Source organism: Neovison vison, chromosome 1, assembly GCF_020171115.1.
Source record: "Neovison vison isolate M4711 chromosome 1, ASM_NN_V1, whole genome shotgun sequence".
NCBI classification, from domain to species: domain Eukaryota; kingdom Metazoa; phylum Chordata; class Mammalia; order Carnivora; family Mustelidae; genus Neogale; species Neogale vison.
In genome coordinates, this window is record NC_058091.1 from 81172625 (window position 1) to 81198616 (window position 25992).

A 25992-nucleotide genomic window follows, 5' to 3' on the forward strand; every position below is an offset into this window, starting at 1 on the left:
ATTTTATTTATTTATTTGACAAAGAGAGATCACAAGTAGGCAGAGGCAGGCAGAGAGAGAGGAGGAAGCTGGCTCCCTGCTGAGCTGAGAGCCCATGCAGGACTTGATCCCATGACCCTGGGATCATGACCTGAGCTGAAGGCAGAGGCTTAACCCACTGAGCCACCCAGGCACCCCTCAAAGAAGAAATCTTAAGAGAAATTTTAAAAATGCCTTGAACTAGAAAAAAATACTTTGAACTAAATGAAAATGAAAACACAACTTATCAAAATTTGTGAGGTGCAGCATAAAAAGTGTTTACAGAAAAATTTATAGCATTGAATTCATATACTAGAAAAGAAGAAAGATCTAATATCAATCATCTAAGCTTCAACCTTAGGTAAATAGGAAAAGAAGAGCAAATTACACCCAAAGTAAACAAAAGAAAATAAATAATAACAATTAGGGTAGAAATCAATGAAACTAAAAACAGTAGGTCAATAGAGAAAGTCAATAAAACCAAACACTGTTCCTTTAACAAGATTTATAAAATCAATAAGCCTCTACCCAGACTAACTAAAGAAAAAAGACACAAATTACTAATATCAAAAACTAAAGAGGGGCGCCTGGGTGGCTCAGTGGGTTAAGCTGCTGCCTTCGGCTCAGGTCATGATCTCAGGGTCCTGGGATCGAGTCCCACATCGGGCTCTCTGCTCAGCGGGGAGCCTGCTTCCCCCCCTCTCTCTCTCTGCCTGCCTCTCTGCCTGCTTGTGATCTGTCTCTGTCAAATAAATAAATAAAATCTTAAAAAAAAAACAAAAAACTAAAGAGAGGGTATCACTGCTGATCCCCTAGGCATTAAAAAGATAATAATGAAATATTATGAATAACCTTATGCCCATAAAGTTGACAACCTAGATGAAATGGACCAATTCCTTGAAAGATACAAACTGTCAAAAATCACAGCTGAAGAAACAGACAATCTGAATTAGAAATCGAGGAAATTGAATCAATAATTAATAACCTTCCAAAACATAAAGAACTGGGCTTACTGTGAATTCTACCAAACATTTAAGAAAGAAGCTATACCTATTCTCTATAATCTCTTCTAGAACACAGAAGCAGAGGGAATATTTCCTAACTCAGGCCAGCATTGCCCTAGGGCCAAAATCTGACAGATACATTATAAGAAAAATAGAGACCAATATCTCCCATGATGATAGATGCCAAAATCTTCAACGAAATATTAGCAAATGAATCCAATAATGTATAAAAAGAATTAGGCACCACACCCAAGTGGGATTTATCCAAGTTAGGCAAGGCTGTTTCAGCTTTTGAAAATCAGTTACTGTAATGCATCATGTCAACAGACTAATGAAGGAAAACCATGGGATTGTATAAATAGAAGCAGAAAAAGCATTTGACAAAATCTTACATTCATTCCTGATAAAAACTCCCAGCAAACTAGAAATAGAGGAAAACTTCCTCAACTTGATAAAGAACACCTACCACAAATCCCAGCAGCTAACATCATATTTATTAGTGAAAAAATTGCTTTCCGCACAAAGATCAGGACCAAGGCAAGGGTGTCCCCTTTCCTCACTGCTTTCAACATCATACTAGAAGTCCCAGTTAATGCAATTAAAAAAGAAAATAAAAATCATAGAGATTGGGAGGGAAGAAATAAAACTATTTATTTTCAGGTGACATGATTATCTCTGTAAAAATCTGAAAGAATCTACATATAAAACTTCTAGAACTAGTAAGTGATTATGACAAAACTGCAGGATACAAATATGTAGAAGTCAATTGTTTTCTTATATATAAGCAATGAACAAGTGGAATTTGAAATTAAAAACATATCATTTACATAAGAATCCCCCCACACAAAAAGGAATACTTAGGTACAAGTCTAAAAAGATATGTACAAAATCTATATGAGGAAAACTACAAAACTCTGATGAAAGACATCAAAGAGCTAAATTAGTGGAGAGATAGATATTCCATATTCATAGATAGGAAGGGTCAATATTGTCAAAATATTAGTTCTTTCCAATTTGATCTATCGTTTCATTCCATCCCAGTCAAAATCCCAGCAAGGCATTTTATGGATGTTGACAAAAAGGATTCTAAAGTTTATATGGAGAAATAAAGGACCCAGAAGAGCCAAAACTCAATACTGAAAAGAGAACAAATTTGGAGGACTGACACTATCTGACTTCAAGATTCATTATAAAGGTCCAGTAATCAAGACAATACGGTATTAGTGAAAGGACAGAGTAGTAGATTAATGGAACAGAATAGAGAACCCAAAAACAAACCACTTAAATAGAGACAGTCAACTGATCTTTGACAAGGGAGCAAAAGGCAATACAGATCTGTGACAAATGTAACAAAAATAGTCTTTTCAACAAATACTACTGGAACAACGGGACATCCACATATGTGCGTAAGCATGTGTGCACACACAATCTAGACACGGATCTTAACATCTTCACAAAAATTAACTCAGAGTAGATCACAGACCTAAGTGTAAGACATAAAACTATAAAAGTCTAAAACACAGGAGAAAACCTAGATGATTTTGGGAATGGTGATGACTTTTCAAATACAACACCAAAAACACAATCCATGAAAGAAATAATTGATAAGCTGGATATAATTAAAACTAAAAATCTGCTCAGTGAGAGACAACGTTATGAGAAGGAGAAGATAAGCCACAGACTGGAAGTATTTGCAAGACACATCTGATAAAGGACTCTTAAAACTAGACAGTAAGAAAATCTGATTTAAAGATAAACAGAAGATCTGAACAGAAACCTCACCAAAGAAGATATATAGATGAAAAGTAAGCATATGTTCACCATCATAGGTTATCAGGAAACTTCAAATTAACATAATAATGAGATACTGCTACACAACTGTTAGAGGGGCCAAAATCCAAAATACTGACCTCAAATGCTGGAGAGGACGTAGGGCAACAGAAATTCTCATTCATTACTGCCAGAATACAAAATTGTATGATCTCTTTGCAAAACATCTTTGGAAGACATATTTACAAAACTAAACATACCCTTACCATATGATTCATTCAAGAAGCAATCATGCTCCTTGGTATTTACCCAAAGGATCTAAAAAACTTTTACCCACACAAAAACCTGTATATGGATAAATATACTGGCTTTATCCATAACTGGCAAAACTGGGAAGCAACCCAGATATCCTTCAGTAGGTAAGGGGACAAATAAAGTGTGGTATATCTAGATAATGGATTATTATTCAGTACCAAAAAGAAATGAACTATCAAGCCATGAAAAGACATGGATGAAACTAAGTGAAAGAAGACAACCTGAAAAAACTACATACTGTATGATTTCAACTGCAGGTGACCCTGGAACAACACAGAGGTTGGGGTTGACCCCCTCACACATTAAAAATCCATATATAACTTCTGACTCCTCAGAAAGTTAATTACTAATGGCCTGATGACAAGAAGCTGATAAGATAAACAATTGGTTAATACATATTTTTATACATATTATATACAGTATTATTACAGTAAGGTGAGCTAGAGAGAAGAAAGTGTTGTGTTATTTAAAAAATCGTAAGGAGGAATGCCTGGCTGGCTCAGTCAGAAGAGCTTGCCATGCTTGACCGCAGGGTCATGAGTTTGAGCCCCAGGTGAGGTATAGAGATTACTTAAATAAATCTTAAAAAAAAAAAAAATCGTAAGAGAAAATACATTTCCAGGACTGTAAAATACCCATGTACAAGTTGACCCATACAATTCAAACCTGTGTCAATGATACATGCCATCCTGGAAAAGGAAAAACTATGGAGACAGTAAATAGAGTAGTTGTTGCTACGGATTAGGTGGGAGGGAGGCATGAAGAGAGACTTTCAGGGCAATGAGACTATTCTGCATAATACAACAATGGTGGATACATGTTACTATACTACATCTGTTAAAACCCATAGAATGTGCAACACCAAGAGCGAACAAGACCGTAAACCTTGTAGTTTGGGTGATGATGATGTTTCAGTGTATGTTCACCGTAACAAATGCACAACTCTGTTGAGTATGTTGACATGGCGGAGGCTTTGAGTGCGTGGGGAATATGGTATACGAGGGGGAGGGTTATAGAGGAAAACAAAGCAGAAAATCTTTGTGACCTTGTGTTTGCCGGAGTTCTTAGCCCCAAAGCGCGAACCATCCAGGCAGCTTGTGCCCCGCACCGCCCCGCTCTCCGGGTTCCACCTGGGGCGGAAGGCTCAGCCTGGCCCCGCCCTGGAACTCCTCGGGCCCTGCCCCGGCCCTCCTGGCCCCGCCCACGGCCTCGCCCCGCCCCACCTTCTAGCGTCCCACAGCTCCAGGCGGGGCGCGCGCCCGCCCGCTTCTCCAACCGGAAGAGGCACCTGAACGGCGAAGTTGAGGCGGTGCGCGGCTCGGCGTCCGTCGGGTGCGCGGGCCCGGCCGAGGAGCCGGCGCCGTGTCTATTTCGCCCAGGCGCGACGCAGATCCGTCGGAGCCTGCGCGCCCCCGCGGCCGGCGTCTCAAGCAGCCGGCGCACGCGCCCCGCCCCGCCCCCTGCGGCCTCCTCGAGCCCCCGCCGCCAGGCCGGAGCTTTCCGCGCCCCTTGGCCTCGGGAGCAGCGTGTCTCGGTGACTTCTGACACTTCGTGCCCGCCAGTAAGTGACAGCCTGGTTTCACCGTTCCTCTTATTTTTTCTCCCCCCGTTCGTCCTAAGCCTCGCTCACATCTGTTAGTTCCCAAACTATTCAACTCCGGGATTGGTCGGGCGACCGAGCTGCCGGGTTGCCGAGCCCGGGTAGTGTCAGAGTCCTGCGGAGGTTTCGTAGGGCAGGGGCTGCGCCCAGAGACGGAAGAGTGGAAAGCAGCCTTCTGAGTACAACCCGACTCCACGTTTGCCGAGCGCCAGCGGGCGGCAGAGCGGGCGGGCGGGGAGGAGAGGAGGTGCCTGGAAGACGCGGGCTGCCGGCGAGAGGGGCGGGCCTTAGGATGGGGCGCCGCAGGGACAGGCAAGGGGGCGGGGCTCCCGGTGGGTGTGGCGCGGCCGCTGGGCGGGCGAGGATTCCCGGTGGTCCAGCTGGAAGTGGCGGCTTAGTAGCGCTCCTGGTTCTCGTGGACGCTTCACGCGGTCCAAAGGATGAAGTAGCACGTCGTTGTTAATTTTGACCTCACTCAATAAGTAAAAGGAAAGGGAACTTGAAGGTTGTAGAACAATAAGGGTAGGCATGTTTATAGGGGTAGCAAACTGCTTAGAGTTGAACAGTTTTGCGCAGATTTTGAAGGGGGATGCTGTTTTTCTCTTTATTCTAAGATGCCATTTCAGCAAAGACTAGGCAGAATTTAATCTGACTTTAATTTGAATCATGAACTCCGCAGTTACCTTTTTGCCCTATGTGAAGCTGTCTTTTGAATTGCTCAACTTGTGGCTCCAAATTTAATACGCATTTATGGAATCTTAGAGATTCATTTGTAGCAACTCTTGGGAGTCCAGTTTTTTTATTTGTTTGTTTGTTTTAAGCAAAGGCCACGATCTGGATATATTGTGTGATCAATTGTTTCCAAGTGCTTTTTCTGCTTTACCCTTGACTGCATTTATGTTACCTAGTCAAAACAAATTATCAGTGCAGTGGCCATAATTTGTTCTCACTCATTCTCCTGGTTATACGTATACCCATCTGTCAGTCTCACACTGGTGTCCTGTAATTGTGAGAATTCTTGGCCTATGACACATACCCATTTATTCCTTCTACACCTTCTAGAATAGTAGGTTCCCAAAAAGGCAAAATATTAAAAAGCCTGTGTAACACATAGGATGCTGAAATGTGAACTTCTGAAATGTGAACTTCATAAATCATCTTCTTTCGTCTGTTTGTTGGACCAAATACAATAAATGGTGGGTGAATGAAATGACAAATTAAAGCACATTTGTCCTCCAGTTCTCGGTTTCCAAACCAAATAAGTTTCTTTGATAATCGATTTCAGCCGTTTATTTGGAACTGCCCATTGCCATGTTCATGATTGTCACTCCATTTAAATTTCATCCTCTCCTTTGTACTTCTATTCATACTACATTTTTACCACTATTAGGGCACTGTTTTATTTGATCTGTCTCTTGATTCTCTTGAGGGCATTGAAGATCTTTTATTGTGCTTTTTAATTCCCAGCATGGTATACTAGTATGATAGATATCTGTCTGTATACATGAAAACAGAATGGGGGTAGGTTCTTTTAATCTGTAGGTACAAATTTAAAAAATACGTATTGCCAGAGGAATAAGATAGGTGAAGTAATGTAATACAGTATATTTATTTTCCAGTCCTAGTTATTTATCATTTAAAGACCAATTTTCCTTTTCTTTCCTCCATTTAATTACCTAGTTTCTTTACACTCTTGACAGCTGTCTTTGCTGAAGCCAGTAGGTTTCCTAGGTTAGGAGGAGAAAATGAGAAACAAATTCACCTCAAATTGTAAATTTCTGAAGCAGATCTGTTAACTATTCAAGTCAGAACTGGCTATCCATGTATGTTCCATTTATGTAGTTGAAAACCCATGAATATGTATGTGTGTAGTGAGAGAGAATGAAAGAGAGAAAGGAGGATATGTTCTTTGTATGAAAAAAACCTAGAACTACAACACATGCAAAGAAGTAATGTTAGCCAGAAGATTGCTTTTCAAGATTTTACACCTGAGAACAAATGTGTATATAGAATGTGGTTAAAAAAAGGGGAAAGGCCTTTTTCATAGCATTTCATAGGGTTAATGAGGAAGTTTGGAAAAGATAAGGGAAAGCTATTGGACCATTTTGGATTTCAATGATCAGTATAAACAGAATTCTTTGGCTTTGGTTTTGCTTCACTTTCTTAATACATTTACTAAGTGACTGTAACAGGTAATTCAGATCTAATTAAGATTTTAATTCAAATAATATTTTGAGTTTATAGTGTGGCCCATAACAATTTACAACCAGCTTGTTTTGTTATTTTTTTGTAAACTTGTGTCTAAATCACAATATCAAAGTTATAATCTGGTCTTTTTCTTTAATCACCTAGATTCAAAATGAATAGTGATCAAGTTACACTGGTTGGTCAAGTGTTTGAATCCTATGTTTCGGAATACCATAAGAATGATATTCTTCTAATCTTGAAGGAAAGTGATGAAGATGCTCATTACCCAGTTGTAGTTAATGCCATGACACTTTTTGAGACTAACATGGAAATTGGGGAATATTTCAACGCATTCCCAAATGAAGTACTAACAATTTTTGATAGCGCTCTGCGAAGATCGGCCTTGACAATTCTCCAGTCCCTTTCTCAACCTGAAGGTGCCTCTATGAAGCAGAACCTTCATGCCAGGATATCAGGTAAATCTCTTAAGGATTTTACTGCTACTTACTCTCCAGAAACATTTTGAGAATTTTTAACACATATTGAACTCAGCACTAAGACATAATTGATATTTATACTTAAAAATATATTTATTGTGTAGTTGGTGGTCACTTTTACAGCAGAGTAATGATTTTATACTGTTCTCTGGACATTTGGAAGGCTGGGATATTATCCATGCCAACCAAGGGGAAGGAGACTGTATGGAGACAACATTATGTTAGTGTGCCCATATACATAGATCAATATGTGTGTATAAAATTGTAATTCAGAGCAGCTTTATGAGCGTTCATGACTACTAACAAAAGAATTGATAATACTAAGAATTAGGAAAGTGGTACATTTTACCTTGTGATCTTCAAAACAATTTTAGGAAATTTACTGTTTTTATATCTCAAGTTTAGTAGTATGCTGGTCACCTGTTTAGGCACTCAGTTTTTGTCGAATGAATGACAGATTAAGTATCTTAATTTTTAAGATGCTGTAGTGGAGCAATCAGCTTGTGGCAAAGCTCTGTCTTTAAATTATTGCGGATTAAGTTGGAGAACACATGTACTGTTTTGTTTAGAAATACTTTATAGTATATTTCAGAAAGGTGGGGATTTATAATCAACAACAATGCTTGCTGTGATTCGAAAAAGATGAATCAGTATAGTAGAACTTTTTGGAGACTAATTAAGATCCCCTCCAAAAGACCATATATTTGATTTAATTGAAAAAGTAGTATTTTATCTAGAATAAAATTAGGAATATTATAAATCTTTAAGCATTAGGACACTAGATAATCTCTTGGTAGGATCAAGAACAAATATTACTTTATAATAATGTTGCAAAAAGATTGTTAAAAGGGATTTTAGTTAATGTTACTGAAATGGTATTTAAGAATGGTTTTAGTTTTAGGATGTCCTTATGTTTCAATATGTTTCCATGCTTAGCTTAAATACCAAAATTTTGAATTTTGTCCGCCTAGGTGACCCTATTGGTTTCAGGTAAATTTAGCCTTCTTTTTTTTTTCTAATTTTCTGAAAAAGTAAACTGCAAATTATGTTATTACCATGGCTCATTCATTCTACAAACATATTAAGTTCAGGCATTTGCAAGTCTTTTGGGAAACCAACATAGTAGGGTATAGTCCCTCATCTAAAGAAGCTCAGGGTTGTAGAGGAGATAGCTATATAGTCAATTATTTAACAATGGTGTTCATATGCCCAGAGCTACATGTCTCTGTGTGCATGTTGAACATAACAGTAAAGGAACTTAGTGGCAGCTTCTATGTTATGTGATGCATGCCTCACTCATGGTAGGTGCAAGATATATTAGCCCACAGAACAAGGAGTGAATTCTAGCAGATTCACTGGAGATTTTAAGAAGAGAAGGTAAGGCAGGGAGGGAGGTGTCCCGAGCAGAATGATCCAGGAATGGAAATAGTCTGGTTTTAGGTGTATTGCAGCTTCATCTTGGACTCCAGGAAAGGCATTCAGTTATGAAAACAGGTTGCCTCCATGTTTCAGTCTCCTTAGGAACCTAAGACATTTTCTGGTTTGTCTTTACAGGATATACATGGCTCTTTGTCTTCTGGGATTCTTTTTTTTTTTTTAGATTTTATTTATTTATTTGACAGAGAAAGAGATCACAAGTAGGCAGAGAGAGAGAGGTAAGCAGGCTTCCCGCTGAGCAGAGAGTCTGATGCCGGGCTTGATGTACATCACACACCACCGCCACCCTTTCACTGGTAGTGTTGAAGAACATACTTAATAACATATGTAGTAAGACAGAAAATTTAAAATAAGTTGACATTTCTAGGAAAACACTGTCTTAGCATCTATTTCAGTGTTAAGATTTTGATTGTATATGGTCACTTTTGCTTAACATATGGCCTTATCTTTATATTTTAAGCTTACTTAAAGCTTATTTTAAGTTCCCTCTACTGGCCACTCCCCCTGCTTGGGCACTTGCTCTCTGTCAAATAAATTAAATAAAATCTTAAAAAAAAAAAAGGATTTTCTTTGGCATTTTGTACCTTTTAAAGAGTTGCCTGTTCATTAATGGTGAAAAACAAGTTTTTTAAGGGATAAATGGTGCTGATATGGTTAAACCTCTAGGTGATTCAAGGCTTTGAAACAGATTTATATATTAATAAATTCCGAACCTAACTAAAAAAAAATAAGAGCCCTCTAGTGCTTGGGGATCTGGTCATTATACTACCCTCCCTCCCTTTATCACTCAGCTTTGTGGTTTACTCAGTCATCAGTTGATTTTATGTGTTGCCTGTGGTAGTATGCTTTTTGTTGAATGAGGTTACAGTTACATGCTGTATTTAGATTCTACTGTGATGGCCCTCTTATGAAAACCAGCCCTTTTTAAAATTCTGGTTATTATGTCATTTGGATGTATACTTTTATTTATTTATTTTTAATGATTTTATTTGTTTGAGAGAGAGCACAGAGGGAGAGTGAGAGGGAGAAGCAGACTTCCCAGTGAGTGGAGAGCCTGATGGCAGGGCTTGGTTCCAGGACCCTGGGATCATGACATGAGCTGAAGGCAGGTGCTTCACCAACTGAGCCACCCAGGTGCCCCTGGATATGTACTTTTAGAAAGAGTCCACTGATGATTATTTTTCAAATAATCCTTTTCTCTTTTCTTGGTTGAGCTGATCTGATTTTTTTTTTTTTTTCTTAAAAAGAACTCAAATTTTTGTTCTGAAGTTAGACCTTCTTCCCTAGGAAATATGAAAAGAATATATTCCATGGAGTCAAATTCCAAGATGTAAATTGATGGGTTTTTGTTGTTTCTCTCCATTAGGTTTGCCTGTTTGTCCTGAGTTGGTGAGGGAGCACATCCCTAAAACCAAGGATGTGGGACACTTTTTATCTGTCACTGGGACAGTGATTCGAACAAGTCTGGTTAAGATCCTGGAGTTTGAGCGGGATTACATGTGTAACAAATGCAAACATGTATTTGTGGTCAAGGCTGACTTTGAGCAGTACTATACCTTCTGCCGGCCATCCTCCTGTCCCAGCTTGGAGAGCTGTGATTCTTCAAAATTCACTTGCCTCTCAGGCTTGTCTTCATCTCCAACTAGGTGTAGAGATTATCAGGAAATCAAAATTCAGGAACAGGTAAATGACCAGATAAATGAGAAAAATAACAAGTTTGAAGAAGGTTTTTTCAGCTGTGGGCAAATTACCAGGACTAGGAAACCAATACAGGACTATAAATGGAACTTGTGTCATCATACAGTATAGTTGCACATATATCAGAATACAGTCTTTAGAGACATGCAGTAATCATCTCTGTATAGAAAGCATTGGCAAAAGGGTTGTAGACTGACAGTAATTATGTTAAAATTAAGTGAATATTTAAAAAGTTCAAACAAGCTGTATTTAAGGGATAGGAGAAAAATTAAATGGGTTTAAGTGATTGCTGAACATTGGAGTGGTCAGGATTTGGGATTTAGGCCCAATTTTATTTGCTGTGTCCAATAAGACATACATGGACACTCTTTAACATGTCAGAGTGTGCAAGGTTTTCCTTTACTTGCCGCTGAAACACAAAGGCGCATTCAGCATTGAGGACTCAAACTCATGTCATTCTTTATACATCATTCTTAACACATGGCCTCTATTATTAGTCCAGGATGGTAGTTACAGCTCTGTCACTGCCGTATGCTAGGCCAGGAGGAGGGAATTGGAGGGACAGACAACAGCATCAGCCATCTACTCCAAGTCTCCATTCAAGCCATTTTCCTTGAAGTCTCTCACGCCATTTCTACTCATATTACATTGGCCAGAGCTTAGTCATGCACCATGTTTAGGTGCAGGGGAGCTGGGAAATATAGTCTTTTTATTATGTCCATGTCCATGTGGAATAAAACCAGGGTTCTGTCACTAAGGAATAATCAAAGGAACTGTGACTGATCCCAAGTGTTGGGACTAGAGGTCAGGAAAAAACTACATGTCTTCTAGGTAAGTAACCTTGTAATTATGTTTACTAATTGGAGTACATGTTTATTTTGACCATCCACAAGGTAGATTATATTTGGAGATATTTTTCCATAATGGTGTTTTTATTTTACTCTGGTTTTAGTGAGTTTGTAAATGGATTAATAAGCACAACTTTCAAGAAAATTCTATAAATCCCAATCATAATTAAATTAATTGTATGATAATACCAGGGAAATAGAAACAGTAATTTCAAGAACTTCTAGGCTTCTATTAAGCATGTATTTAAGCATACTCAGAATGTGTCTGCTTTTCCTTGCTAGGTGCAAAGGCTATCTGTTGGAAGTATTCCACGATCTATGAAAGTTATCCTGGAAGATGACTTAGTAGACAGCTGCAAATCTGGTGAGAATTAGCTTTTGCTAGCTTATATAAGATGTCCTAAAGTACTGAATAGGAAAAAACTACTTTTTATTTTCCCAAGAGCACTGGGAAGTGAGTGTGAAGGCTTAATTGCTCATCTTGAGAATAGAAACTCGTGTGGAGGTGGGAGGTGATACATAACAGGAACAAAGCTGACTTAGCATTCCTATCCAGTCACTTGTTTTATAAATGAAGAACCCAACTTGCCCAGGGTCACGTGGAGAGTTAAGTAGCAGAACTAGAATATGCACGCAGATCTATTGACTTTTGTCCAGGTTGGTCTTTTCAGTATATCCTTGCTTAACAGCAGCAACTTTAAAAATTGTAGTAGATTTAGCCTTTGGTTAAATAAAATGCATCAGATAGTATGACTGTCAGATGTTACTGTACTCTTATTGCTATCTAGAAGAAAGTAGGTGATTATTCCTCTCTTCTCTGTGCTGGTGACATTGATTTTGTCCTCTGAGGGATCTCAGTGTTTCTATTGGCCAATTGCCCAAATTGGAAAGGAACTTAAAACCATATTGGAAAGAACTGTGGGTGTTTAGCATAGAGAAGCCTCAGGAAGGACTTGACAGCCAACTTTTCATTAATTGGAAGGTTGTCATACAGAAATGGAATTACTGTTACAGAAGATACTTTTGGGTTTCAGCAGGCTGAAGCTCCAGGAAGGTACATTTTTGACTCAATATCTAATAATATAAGGGGTTCACCATGGGACTCAGATGATGGTGAGTTTCTTTTCCCAGAGACAGTCAAGCATAGGGTGTACAGCATCTTGGTAGTGACTTAGGTCTCATGATGGCAGTTGGTCTGGATGATCTACAATGTTTGGCAAAACAAAGATTGTGAGCCTCAGAGCTGTTCTGGAAATCTGAGGACTCCAGAAGGGGTTATTGCAATGTCATCTTGGTTATATTTTGATTTTGAGGCTAATCAGACCACTCATAGCTTTCTTTTGCCCTGTCTCAACTCATCTTGCTGCTCTTGTTCTCATTGGGGAGCCTGGGAAGAATCAAACTTTAAAGTTTTTGTGGAAAAGGGCACCTGGGTGGCTCTGTCAGTTGAGTGTCTGAGTCTTGGTTTCAGCTCAGGTCACGATCTCACGGTTGTGGGACTGAGCCTGTGTCAGGCTCTCTGCATAGGGCAGAGTCTGCTGGAGATTATCTCCTTTGCCCTCCCCCCCGTTCCTCCCACTGCTTGTGCTCACTCTCTCTTTCTCTAAAATAAATAAATCTTAAAAAAAAAAAAAGTATTTGTGGAAGGTCAGGATTAATATCAGCCCACATGTATGGAATGGAAGTGTTCTACATTGAATTTTAAAATTACTGTTTTTATAAAGAATATAGTAGGTAGGGACGAATTTTATTGGAAAAATTAATAAGAGGTTTTGTAAATCAGCAGTGCTACTCAAGAGAGTACTCTAAAAATTTTTTTTTTAAAAAGTACTCTCTTCTGCAATAGCCACATTTATTTTTTTATTATTATTATTTTTTTTATTTGACAGAGATAACAAGTAGGCAGAGAGGCAGGCAGAGAGAGGAAGGGAAGCAGGCTCTCTGCTGAGCAGAGAGCCCAATGCGGGGCTCGATCCCAGGACTCTGGGATCATGACCCGAGCCAGAGGCAAAGACTTTAACCCACTGAGCCACCCAGGCGCCCCGCAATAGCCACATTTAAATATGAGATATTCTTAATAAAAATAGATATTTTAAAAGGATTTTTAAAACAAATGTATTATTTTACATATGTAATGTGAAAAGAAAGAATAAGAGAATAAAGGGAGCTTTTTTTCAGTTGTTGGGAGAAGCTAGGGCTGTAAAATCGACATGGCACTAGTTGGCTAAAGGTAAAGATCTCAGACACCAAGGGGATTGCTTTCAAAGGGGTAATCTGAAAGTTTTAATCAGAAACTTTTTACCAAAACTGACAGGCACTGAAGACTCTAGTATGGAATTGAAAAGTCTTTTGGATTTGCAGAATTTCAGTCCCTAAAAAAGTTATCCTAGAACTGTGAAACTTTGGTCAGTTTCTCTGAGGTTACTGTTTCCAGCCCTAGAAAAGGCAGATGGCAGCCTGCCCCTAAAGCCAGCAGCTTCTCCCCATACACATTCCCAAGGCCTTGACCAGACGTGTGTCTGTGAAGAAGGTTTGAGAGCTTTTTCTTTTTCTTTCCTCTTCTTATTCCAAATAACCTTAAAACTGTTGCTTTTACTGTTTGCCTAGGAATTTCCACTTGCTTTTTTTAAAAAAGAATTTTATTTATTTATTTGACAGAGAAATCACAAGTAGGCAGAGAGGCAGGCAGAGAGTGAGGGAGAAGCAGGCTCCCCGCTGAGCAGAGAGCCATTCGGGGCTCAATCCCAGGACCCTGAGATCATGACCCGAGCCGAAGGCAGAGGCTCAACCCACTGAGCCACCCAAGCGCCCCTCCACTTGCTTTTTAATATTTAAGTTACATTGAAGGTAGGTCAGAAAATGGAAATGGCTGGTGAACTTCAGCTGGGTATCAACGATTGTTTCTTAATTCACCTCAACATTCCCTGCTTTAAGTATTTCCTGTTCTTACTCACATCTTAATCTCACTCACCCTGAGTCTGTAAAGAAAACTTAGAGCGCAAATAAGTCCCTTGGCAGAAACAGGTATGTCTAATTTCTTATTCTATATCCCTATTCTCTCCTACCAGACAGATCAAAAGTGCTTAATTTCTCCAAATTCCATTTTCTTTTTCTTTTAACATAGATTTCTCCAAATGCTTCATGTATAAAATATTTTTGAGCTGCCATTTCATTAAAACGATGAGGCAAACAACTGTGGAAATACGGGAGTTCAGTATCTAGGGTCAAAAGTAATTCTTGGTCAAGAGACTGCCCCCATCCACCCAAGAATCACCAACCTATAGTTTGAAATTTATGTCAAATATATTAACAGTTTATAGTTGTCTAAATAGTACTTCATGGAAATAACAACTTTGATCATGGATTGCCTGCTAAATGGACCAGGCTGTGGCAAAGTTCTTTTTTCATATAGGACTCTAGATTTTAACCAAAACCTGTAATACCTGGATCAGCAAAGTAGTGCTTATGTAAGCTTAGCGTGAACATGACAGTATCCTTTGATAGAAAATAAGATGTTTTCATGCAGTACATCTAAACTGAATCTGAAAAAATCTAAAGGTATTTTTCTTTCACATGTCACTAATAATAATGGATGGAAGTGTTCATCAACAGCGCTTTTTTCATTTATCCATTGCTACAAACCTCTGCAGAATGAAAAGATAAATGGCATAATCCTTGCCCTTCAGGAATTTACAGTCTGGTTGGGAACCCCAATCTGACACATGCAGAGTAGTAAAGTCGGTGGTTGTGTCCTGATAACTGCCAGTGCAGCAGGGGATCAGAGATGGGTCCGGCTGGGGGTGGCTGCCGTGGTAAATGGGCTGCAGAAGACGAAGCAGCACAAAGACAGAGGCTGCTACAAAGTAAGAATTGTAGTTCCCTGCAAATGACATCGTTTATGACTTAGTACAGAAAAGTGTAACAACAAGGCTTAGTATAATAGCTAATAGCTGCTGAGCGTATATTATATTCTAGATATTGTAAGAGTAATTTACAAACATTTTCTGACTTAATTTTCACTATGATCCTGTGACATAAATATAACTAGTTCTATTTCATAGGTCAAAACTTGTAGGCTCAGCAAAGTGAGATAATTTGCCCTAGGACATAATCAGTGAGTGAAGGAGCTGAGATTTGAGATAAAATCAGTGCTCTTGGCCATTTTTCAGGACACTACATTTTTCACATTATCACTGCTATTGAAGTCAGTTACTTCAATAATCATTTATTGATTAATTCAATAATGGGTGCTGTATCTAAAAGTAAAGTTTCCATTTGACTAATTTAGAAACAACCTAAGTATAATTCATTAAAATGATAGTAAAGGACTATTCCAAGTGCTCATTTAAAGTTACCCCCGTCATTTTCACCTAAAAATTAAGGGCAGACAATATAGTAAATGATCATTACTCTTGCTTTAGTTTGAAAACCATCCAAGCAGTGGCTTCGAAAGATCTTGAAAACACATGCAAAGCACCTCCTGAATGTGTTTGTCACCATTTATTATAAAGTTGCCTTTAGCTAGAAATAAGCCCTCTGTTGTGTCATTGCTATCACAAGTTCCATTCATTTAGCATTTACAGAACACTTTCTTTAGAAAATCAAAAGCCCCACAGATTATACATTACACATTGAAACTTAGAGAGTAAAAGGCATTTTGCATCAGCAAATACCATATATTTGACACAGGGAAAATGAAGACTTGCCAGTTAGTTCAGAGACGCTATTTATTGCACAAATTATAAATACCATATTGGATTTGGAGTATGTCCAACATCTTATATTCAACAAGATTTTGAGGACTAGGCTTATCTTTTCTTCTGGCCCCCTTATCTCTTATACCAAAATACCGAATGCCAACCATTCATTCATATATACCTGTTAATTGATGCACTGAATTGTATGTAATAATAAGCACAGATGTTAGTGTTTGGAGAATGTGCCCATGAAAGACCCAAGGCCTCCTAGGAAAACCTGTAGAAGTTTAATATTCTGATCACCAGTAATAGAATTTCCTCAGGTGGGAAGGAACCAACCAGAAGGAACAAGCAGGATTTATCTTGTGCTTTCATAGTTTATAAAAAAGAGCTTTGAAGTAAAACAGTGTTCATTTATTTCTTAGTTCATTCATCTGTTTTTTTTAAGGCAGTAAGTAAAATATCAGTAAAGGTGTCACGTAAAAATTAATATATAGGAAACTAAAACTAGGGTCAGTTATCACTAGATTGTCTCCTTTCCTGACACCAAACTGATTATAGCTTAACCTTCCAGCTGCAGTTTCTACATATTCTTTAAATGAGAACTGTATGGTTAGGGATTATTAGAAGATGAACATTTCACCCCTTATAATAACAATGAATAAATCATCTGGTAAGCTATTTTTCCAGTGAAGGGTAATAATTTGGTGTGATTATCATGTGGCAGATTAAGAAAAATAAAAATGCTGACTTTAGCTTTTAGCTAAAGATACAAGTGCTTGTAAAAACAAACAAAAACAGAAGAAGGGAAAAGTAGGAAACCTGTGGTGTTCCTTTGCCTTCATATTGTTTTTTGTTGTTGTTGTTGTTGTTGTTTTTAAGAGCCTTCATATTGTTTTCTGGATGAGTGTTTATTATTCTAAACCTGGTGGGAGAGTGGTTTATTTCTTATTTCTGGATCTGTGTGATGCAAGTCTATGTCCAGCAAGCAGTGTGCTCCTCCTGGACTTTGTTGCTACTTGGTGCTCTCTCCTAGGTGATGACCTCACTATTTACGGAGTTGTAATGCAACGGTGGAAGCCCTTTCAGCAAGATGTGCGCTGTGAAGTAGAGATAGTCCTGAAAGCCAATTATGTCCAAGTAAATAATGAGCAGTCTGCAGGGATCATCATGGATGAGGAGGTCCAAAAGGAATTTGAGGATTTTTGGGAGTCCTATAAAAGTGATCCCTTTGCAGGTTTGTGATTAAGGGTTTAAAGCTGATAATTATTGGGACGCGTGGGTGGCTCAGTTGGTTAAGCAGCTGCCTTCGGCTCAGGTCATGATCCCAGCGTCCTGGGATCGAGTCCCGCATCAGGCTCCTTGCTCTGCAGGGAGCCTGCTTCTCCCTCTGCCTCTGCCTGCCACTCTGTCTGCCTGTGCTTGCTCTCTCACCCTCTCTCTCTGATTAAAAAAAAAAAAAAAAGCTGATAATTATTAATGGCATTTCATTAAGTAGTTAAATATGAGGTCTGTGATTGGGAGGAGCCTTGCATGCTAGAAAACTCAATGGCTAAACTCAAAAGGTGGTAGCAGTCGTCAGTACTTTTAGCCATGAGTTTCCTTTTGAAGAGCCCTTTGCTGGTATAGTCTTTTTTAATTTAGAGATCTTTGTGGAAAATAAAAGCTGGATTACAAGAGATTTTCCATTTTTATTATTTTAGACATCTCTTGTACTGCCAGTTTTCTCCCTTCTTTACCAATAAATATACAGTTCCTCCGTAAGTAGACAAAACACATCCTACTATGAAACGTCATCCTATGAAAGTCTTATTTCTTTTCTCATGTACCTGAGATAATAAAGACAACTTCACACTATTTTAACTGAAGATTTTTAAATATGCAGTCAGTAGGAAAGAAGTGATGAGAGATAGAAGGGTGCAAAATATAAGCTTTGTCATCACAGCAAAAACTTTTGATTGGGGCAGTAAGATACATAAACTAAAACATTACAGCCTTTAGGTTCATAGAGTATTTTTTTATTTAAAAATTCCAAAGATATAAAACACCAGTTAAATCTTCAAACGTCTGTTTTCATTCTTCCTTGGAGGCATCTACTGAGAAAAATAAACTGAAGCCTGTGATAGACTATTTTTAATAAACTTCATCTCAAGTCTCACACATATCAGTTACTTTATTCTTAAATACTAAAGTGGGGTTCTCTATTTCATGGCTTTATTAAGCAAGCCCTTTAAGAACCATATATATTTTTAAAGGAATTTCTGTATTTAAAATTGTTTCTTAGGGTCAGGCCCTCACAAAAATCTGTAACTCTTCCATGGACCACAGTCATTTCTTACTAATTGCAGTGCCACACAGCTCAGCTGTTCCTGTTACAGTGAAGGAAGGGTATCATATAGTGTTCTACCCAGACCAAGAGAAGTGCTTTGTGCAATCAATTCAAGAGTCTATCTTGTTTCAATTAGAAGGTTATGGTTGTACAGCTCATTTCCTGGATAAAAGGAAGAAGTAAATATAATGACCTTATAAGAAACATAAGAAGAGAGAGAAAACAGGGCAATGTTTTTTTTTTAGTGCGAATGGATTCTGCTTTCTTAGTTTTCTGAGTACCCAGTACCAGTACTGTACTTCACCAATTCAAAGTGTATGTGTGCTAGTTGGGGGAAATAAGGGAAGGGGTGGTGGAAGCGGAGAGCTGTATGTGGAAGGATGTCTTCCATTTTGCTAGTCTAACACCAGGGATTTCACTCCTCAGCTCTTGGAGTTTGATCTGCTTCACTAAGATCTGACACTGGTACTGTCTAGAAGGTGAAGACTTTATTCCAGTCTGCAGTAACATCTGGGATCCTCTGACCCTGGGGCCTAGATGCTGAACAGAAACCCAAATAGAGGGATTGGGGTCTGTTGGGCCATGTGAACAGATTCAGGGATGACTCAGATCTGGGAAGGTTTAGGAAGTTCTATTCTCCTTGGGGTAACTGAGGGCCATGCCACAAGAATGAGCTGGTAGGCTCTAGACACACTATTAGCATGGTCTAGAAGCAGAAATTTGGGAGGGAGCTAGAGTTGGGGGAGTACTTACTCTAATGCATTCTCTTCCATGGTACAGCCATGGCATCTATTGCCATGATTCAAGGAACTTTAGACAACAAATTTAAGGGAATAGTTCTTCCCCTTTATTTTTCTTTGGTACTTCAGACCTCACTTTATATCTTTTGTGTTAACTACATTGGGAGGAAATACTGCGATCAGAAATAAGCATAAGTAATAGAGTAATATAATAGCTTAATAGTTAAGTGTGTCAGGTATTGTTCTATGTGCACTTATTAACTCCTTTGATAATAAGTGTTCTATGTACACTTATTAACTCCTTTGATCCTCAACAGTTCTATAAGATACCATTATCATTCCATTTTACAGATAAGAAAATAGAGGCAGAGAGGTTAAGAAACTTGCCCAAAGTCAGATGGGTAGTAAGTAGTAGCACTGGGATGTGATCCAGGCCTCTAATCCCAGAGTCTGTGCTCTTTACCACTGGGGTATGTTTCCTGTTAGCACATCAGTCACTGAATCTACCTTTATTCAGCACAGCTGTCACAGAAGTCTCCCAGGTCAGTTTGCCTACTCCTAAACCTGCTTGTTGGGGTTATTCCTTCTTTCTTTGTGTGTGTAATTCTGATCAGAATTTACCTACCTGCTGTAATGTCTTATTTGCTTAGATCCCAAACCTTCTTCCTCTTTTTTCTCTGGGCTTTCTTCCTCAGAAAAGAGAGGGATTCCCTTTGGTGGTTAAGGAGCTGCCTTCTAGGATTTACTAATTCTTTTTACTGATCCTCATTTTACTAAAAGATTTTCTTCACATTTCTGCCGTCCCAAGTCATGTCACCCTAATTGTCATTGGATCAATTCTGATTCATTACAATAAGGAGCTTTTGTGCATAAGGCCATAAATTCTGGACAAAGCCCTCTTCCTTTCCCTAATGCTTTGGCAGAAAAGCTTCTGGAACTGGAATAATCAGCTAAATATTTACACGATTATTTTCCTCAAGTAGAGCTGCCTCTGAAACATGAGCATAAACATGGAAGCCCTGAAACACACAAATTAGTTGCCAGCATGTAGAGAAAGTACCCTCACAGTAGTGAATTCCACGTAAGAGAAGACAAGCGTAGTACAGGCTTGTTAGGATGGTATAGGTTCTAAGAGCCCCTGCTGGTTAATTAGGCCAGTGATCAAATGAAATACCTGCTTTATTTGTATGTGGGGTAGGCAGATTCTCAGATTTGGTATTTTGACATTTCTGAAAACAGAAACTCAAACAGTGATATTCTCTTACTTAAAGCACATGATTGGGTGCCTGGGTGGCTCAGTGGGTTAAGCCTCTGCCTTCGGCTCGGGTCATGATCTCAGGGTCCTGGGATCGAGCCCCACATCGGGATCCCTGCACAGCAAGGAGTCTGCTTTCCCCTCTCTCTCTGCCTGCCTCTCTGCCTGCTTGTGATCTCCCTCTGTTACATGAAGAAATAAAAAATCTTTTTTAAAAAAGTATATGATCAGGGGCACCTGGGTGGCTCAGTTGTTAAACATCTGCCTTTGGCTCAGGTCATGATCCCGTGGTCCTAGGGTCCTGGGATCCTGATATGGGGGCCTGCATCCAGCTCCCTGCTCAGTGGGGAGCCGGCTTCTCCCTCTACCTCTGCCTGCTGCTCCCCCTACTTGTAACTGCTCCCCCACCATCAAGAAGATAAATTTAAAAATCTTAAAAAACAAAACAAAACAAAAAAACCCACACGTGATCAGGAGCATCTGGGTGGCGCAGTTGGTTTCGGCTCAGGTTATAATCTGAGGGCCTTGAGATTAAGCCCCAAGTTGAGCTCCATGCTCAGTGTAGAGTCTGCTTGAGATTCTCTGTCTCTCCCTCTACCCCTCCTGCTCATGCTCTCTCTCTAAAATAAAAAAAACCTTAAGCAACACATGATCAGAAGAATCTGAGACTTCCCTCTTGGATTGCTAGAATTATAGTTTATATGATCTTTTTAATACTGTGATACCCTGGTAACTTATTCTAGGTAAAGAGACTTTACCAAATTGTTCAGAGCAAATGCTGAATTGACTCACAGGGTAAATTATTTTACTTCTTTCTTAGACCAATGGAGAAGCTTCATGAGCTCCAAGTACCTCTTGTATTTAAAAATTACTGGCTCCTGCAATCCAACTTACTGAGATTGAGCACCTTCATTTTATTTAGGCAGTGGAGTAAAGTGCAATGGTATTTTAAAGGGATAATGTTGGCTTAATGAGGGAATAAAGGAGATTCCTTTCTGTCTCTGTAAAGTATGATAAATTTATAGAAACTTAAGCAGGTATAAAAATAAAAAGCAAGGAATAAAAAAGCAGACTTCCTATCGTGGCATTAATAAGAGAAGGAATTTTAGGACCAAAACAGTTATTTACTCCTGTAGGATTTGGAAGTGGTTCTCTTGATATTAGATGGCAGAGTATATTTCTAGGAAGCTAGGATAAGAAGAAATTTCAGATAGGATTTCTTGAAAACTGTTGATAACATCTGACCTTTCTGCCTTTCCTAGGAAGGAATGAAATATTGGCCAGCTTGTGCCCTCAAGTTTTTGGGATGTACTTAGTAAAGCTTGCTGTGGCCCTGGTGCTGGCTGGTGGGATTCAAAGGACCGATGCTACAGGAACACGGGTCAGAGGTTAGTACCTATTAAAACTTTTTGAGAAATGTTAATACATACAAGGTGAGAAGTTAGAATTTTCCTTTCCTGAATAAAAATGACTTTTTGAGCTTTATTTTCTAACCATATTTTTTAAAAAAAGAATTTATTTATTTATTTGACAGAGCGATCACAAGTAGGCAGAGAGGCAGGCAGAGAGAGAGGAGGAAGTAGGCTCCCTGCCGAGCAGAGAGCCCGATGTGGGGCTCGATCCCAGGACCCTGGACCGAAGGCAGAGGCTTTAACCCACTGAGCCACCCAGTCGCCCCATTAACCATAATCTTTTTAAAGTTGACAGTTGCCCAATACTTAGTCCAGCATCTATATATCAAAAGGTAATTTCTAGAATTCCAAAGACTTAAAGAAATTTTAAGTGTTTTGAGGAACATCTATTTTTGCTCCAGTCTGTAAAGGTGCCACAAAATAAAATCTTTACATTTTGATTACTAACTTTTCCGTTGGATCCCCAGTCTGTCTTCAAGAGGAAAAGATTAGATAGTGCTTTTTAAGGTCTCCAAGTCAGTGTCTCTCCATCTGTGACTGTCAGTGTGTTTCTCTCAGACTGTTGCTCTCAGTCATCTGCCTGCTGATTCCCCTTCTGCTGGCAGGTTGCAGAAGTGCCATCTGCCATGAGGTGCTGCTGTAGGTCATACGTTCAAGCAAAGATTACTCTAAGTGTATAATTATGTTCAAATGGCAGAAAGCTCTTTTGCAGCTAACACATTTAACTGACCTGAATCTGGCATAAAGTAGGTTTATTAAGGCCCTTATATAGGCCTCCTGAGGGTCATAATAACCAAAGACTAAAAGGACACTGTTATAAACAAGGCTGTTAGTAAGATTTCTAAAACCATACGGTACAATATGGAATAGAAAGTATAAAAAGTTTATGTGTATTGTATGTTTTGATCAAATTCCAGCACTCTGCTAAATGTTGAGCTTAAGAAGGAGTTTCCTATTAATGTATTTAGGAAATACTTGAGTATAACTGAATAAATTGATGAATGAGATAATACATACCAAAAGATACTTATTGTTCATTTGTTACATTTGAAAATAAGTACTTTAAGTTAGATTATTTCATTAAATTACTACAATTTGCATAAAATGAAAAGGTCTTCATTTAACTGTTATAATCATAAGCGATTTGATACTTATAAAGCACTTATAAAGGCTTGAACACTTAAAAATACTTAAATAAAAATGGAATAAAATATTTGTATGGCTTGTTTGCAAAGATTTAGCCAAGTAGTTTGGTATTTAAAAATAGATTAAGGGGTGCCTGAGTGGGTCACTTGGTTAAGTGTCTGCCTTTGAGAGGGCACGGCTTGCATGGAGCACTGGGTGTGGTGAAAAAATAATGAATAATGTTTTTCTGAAAATAAATAAATTGAAAAAAAACAAAAAAAGTGTCTGCCTTCAGCTCAGGTCATGATCCTGGGATCCTTGGATTGAGTCCCACATCAGGTCCCCTGCTGTGTGTGGAGCTTGCTTCTCCCTCTCTGATTGCCCCTCCCTCTGCTTGTATTCTCTCGCTAATAAATAAAATCTTTAAAATAAAAAATAAAATCAGAAACTTTATAAGCCAAAAATTTTTTAAATGTTAGGCATATGCCTGAATATCTGGAAATAGCACAGTCTATTAAATTATAAATATCATATTCATAAATCACTTAAAATTATTATTTATGATGATAGTTAACTTTTCTAAAGATAACTGGTTAAGTCTGTCCTTAAATGACCTTAAGTAAATAGCAGAAGCATAAAATGTAAATTGTGTTGGCATTCCAAGTATACCATTTTCTTCTTGATTAATTACACTTAATTCATGGGTCTTTTCATAGAAATTTGAAAGTTTACTAACTTTTTTCTAGGCGAATCTCATCTTTTATTGGTTGGGGATCCTGGCACAGGGAAATCTCAATTCCTCAAGTATGCAGCGAAGATTACACCACGCTCTGTGCTCACCACAGGAATTGGATCTACTAGTGCAGGTATTTTACATGACAATTTCAGTTAATTTGACTTTACAACAGACAGTAACACAATGTTTTTCTGATGAAAAAGTACCTAACATAGGATAAATTTCAAGCTAATTTTTGAGTTACTGCCAAAAATCAAAGAAAATAAATAGCACCTACTTCTGTAGCTCTAAGAAAATGTTTTAAAAGCTCCACTTTCACTTAATTTTCCTAAAACTTATTCCATATATTTTTTTGCATCTTAGTTTTGAAAGATCGTATTTAATGTGGAAAAAGCATGCACCATCTGGCATTTTATGGAGACCTAGTAAACAAAACATTGAGATAAATGGGGAAAAAAAATCTCCCTTTATCAAAGTAGATCGATGGCATAGAGCTTGAGGCATTTTTGTGCTTGTAGATCTCACAGGCAACAGTAGCTCCTACTGAAAATTCAGTAGAAAATTTGTCTTAATACGTGGAAAGCACACTTTCACTGCATTGTGGCGCTTCATTCATATATCGCAATGATTCTTCAAGTACACTTAAAAGCCGCTGCAGATCAAATGTCAGGATGTGATTATAAAGTAACTTTAGGAAAATTATTAGAAAGCCTGTCTTGATGTGATTTTGTATTTTACACTGTTGTGATTGGGGAAATATTTCTCCTGTACTTCTGTCTGTAATGGGCCTTTGGTTTCACACATTTTACAAATGTTCTTTGCTACTTATTAAGGGAAGCCTGTGCTGAAATTTCTCATGAGAAACTTATACTATAAAACTTCTCATAAAGCAGCAAATGCTGCATTAATGGTCCTACATGAGGAAAGCCCCATTCTAAGGGGTTTTTCGATTTTGAAATATAACTGAATAGTACATTAAGCATTGATGAGAAGGGATTTGTGAATGGAGAGGCAACTCAAGGTTCAGCATACTGGAAGGGTAGTAAACAAGAATATATAAAGAACACTTTATGTGCATTTAAAAATTCTTATGACCCAGGGTTCTAGAGTTCTTTATAAAGTGATGCCGGTAACAATCAAATAAAAGCGTTTGCCAAGTAATTATGTGCAGTGTTTCGTAAGTTAACTATATGGAGGGCCAAGAAATGCATCCAGGCTATCTGGTGGGCTACCAGTAATTTCAGAATATTTGGACAGTTTTCAAGTGAATGGCTGCTGATTCACTGTCCTAGCACTTTTCTCTTTTTTTAAAGCATCAAGATCATACTCCAAAAGACAGTTACGGGGAATATAAATTTTAGAATGAAAGAAAAGTTATTGCTAAGTCTCATCTATTCAAAAGGCCAGACTAGCCTTTCTTTAAACTGCGTATCACAGTCCCTTAGAGTCATAAATGCCAGTTCAGGGAGTCAAAACCAGCACTTTAAAAATGAAATACAATAAAAGATACCAGAATATACTGCAACAATAAAGATGCACTATATGGATACATTTTCATAACAATTAACATATAAATACTTGTGTTTCAGAGTCATATACTTTTTTATATGTATCAGGGATTAAAAAATTAGGGATTTCAAAAATTGCTTCCATAGACTTCCTTGGTAAAATTAGAAACCCCAAATCTTAAAACCAAACAATAAGACCACATGGAAGCCTAAGGTTATAGAAGGTTGTAAGTGAACAAGTGCATGCATGCTCCTCAGATTTCTAGCTCAATTGATATCCTCATTCCCTCCAGCCTACTTGCTTCTTTCTTCTGTGGTGTAAGTAATTGGTTCATATTTATCTTTTCATGAAAGAACTATTTACTATGATCAAAAAGGAAAAAACGGTTCCAAACATTTTAGCTATACTTCATATAGTGTCTCTAAATGAAGCTAAACGCGGGGGAAATAAAACCACTGTGCTATAGTTGGAGTTCTAAATCTTACAGAATCATAAAAATTCTGAAAGAAGACTTAAAACGTAAGTCTTAACCTTTTGTGAAAATTAGCTGTTTACAAATTGATGTAAAAACCTAACTCTTGGTATTAATACAAATCAGTCACTATAATTAGTCGGAATAAAAACTCAGCAGTAAATTGCTTTATTTGGTAATTTGGCTTTATATATGCTTTATTTCTAACAAGCCCATATCTTGTTATATTAATCACTGAGCTCTTTGTTGGAAATTTTACTTTTATTTTCATTTTAATATTTTAACATTTTCCTTTAATTGCAAATAGACAAAAATGAAATTTTCTTCATATGGTTTTAACAGC

General features: G+C 38.2%; 1 protein-coding gene across 3 annotated transcripts in view; it reads left to right on the forward strand.

The window, feature by feature from the left end:
• Nucleotides 1–4471: 4471 nt before the first annotated feature.
• MCM9 (minichromosome maintenance 9 homologous recombination repair factor) overlaps nucleotides 4472–25992 on the forward strand; it is a 91774-nt gene continuing 70253 nt past the window's right edge. For 2 of the 3 annotated variants that reach the window (XM_044249870.1, XM_044249879.1), the window contains exons 1-7: nucleotides 4473–4668; nucleotides 7060–7370; nucleotides 10195–10511; nucleotides 11657–11738; nucleotides 17108–17308; nucleotides 21658–21783; nucleotides 23679–23798. In XM_044249870.1, the coding sequence (XP_044105805.1) occupies nucleotides 7067–7370; nucleotides 10195–10511; nucleotides 11657–11738; nucleotides 17108–17308; nucleotides 21658–21783; nucleotides 23679–23798 (1150 nt within the window). In that variant the 5' untranslated portion in view covers nucleotides 4473–4668; nucleotides 7060–7066. The other variant, XM_044249888.1, reaches the window with a different exon arrangement.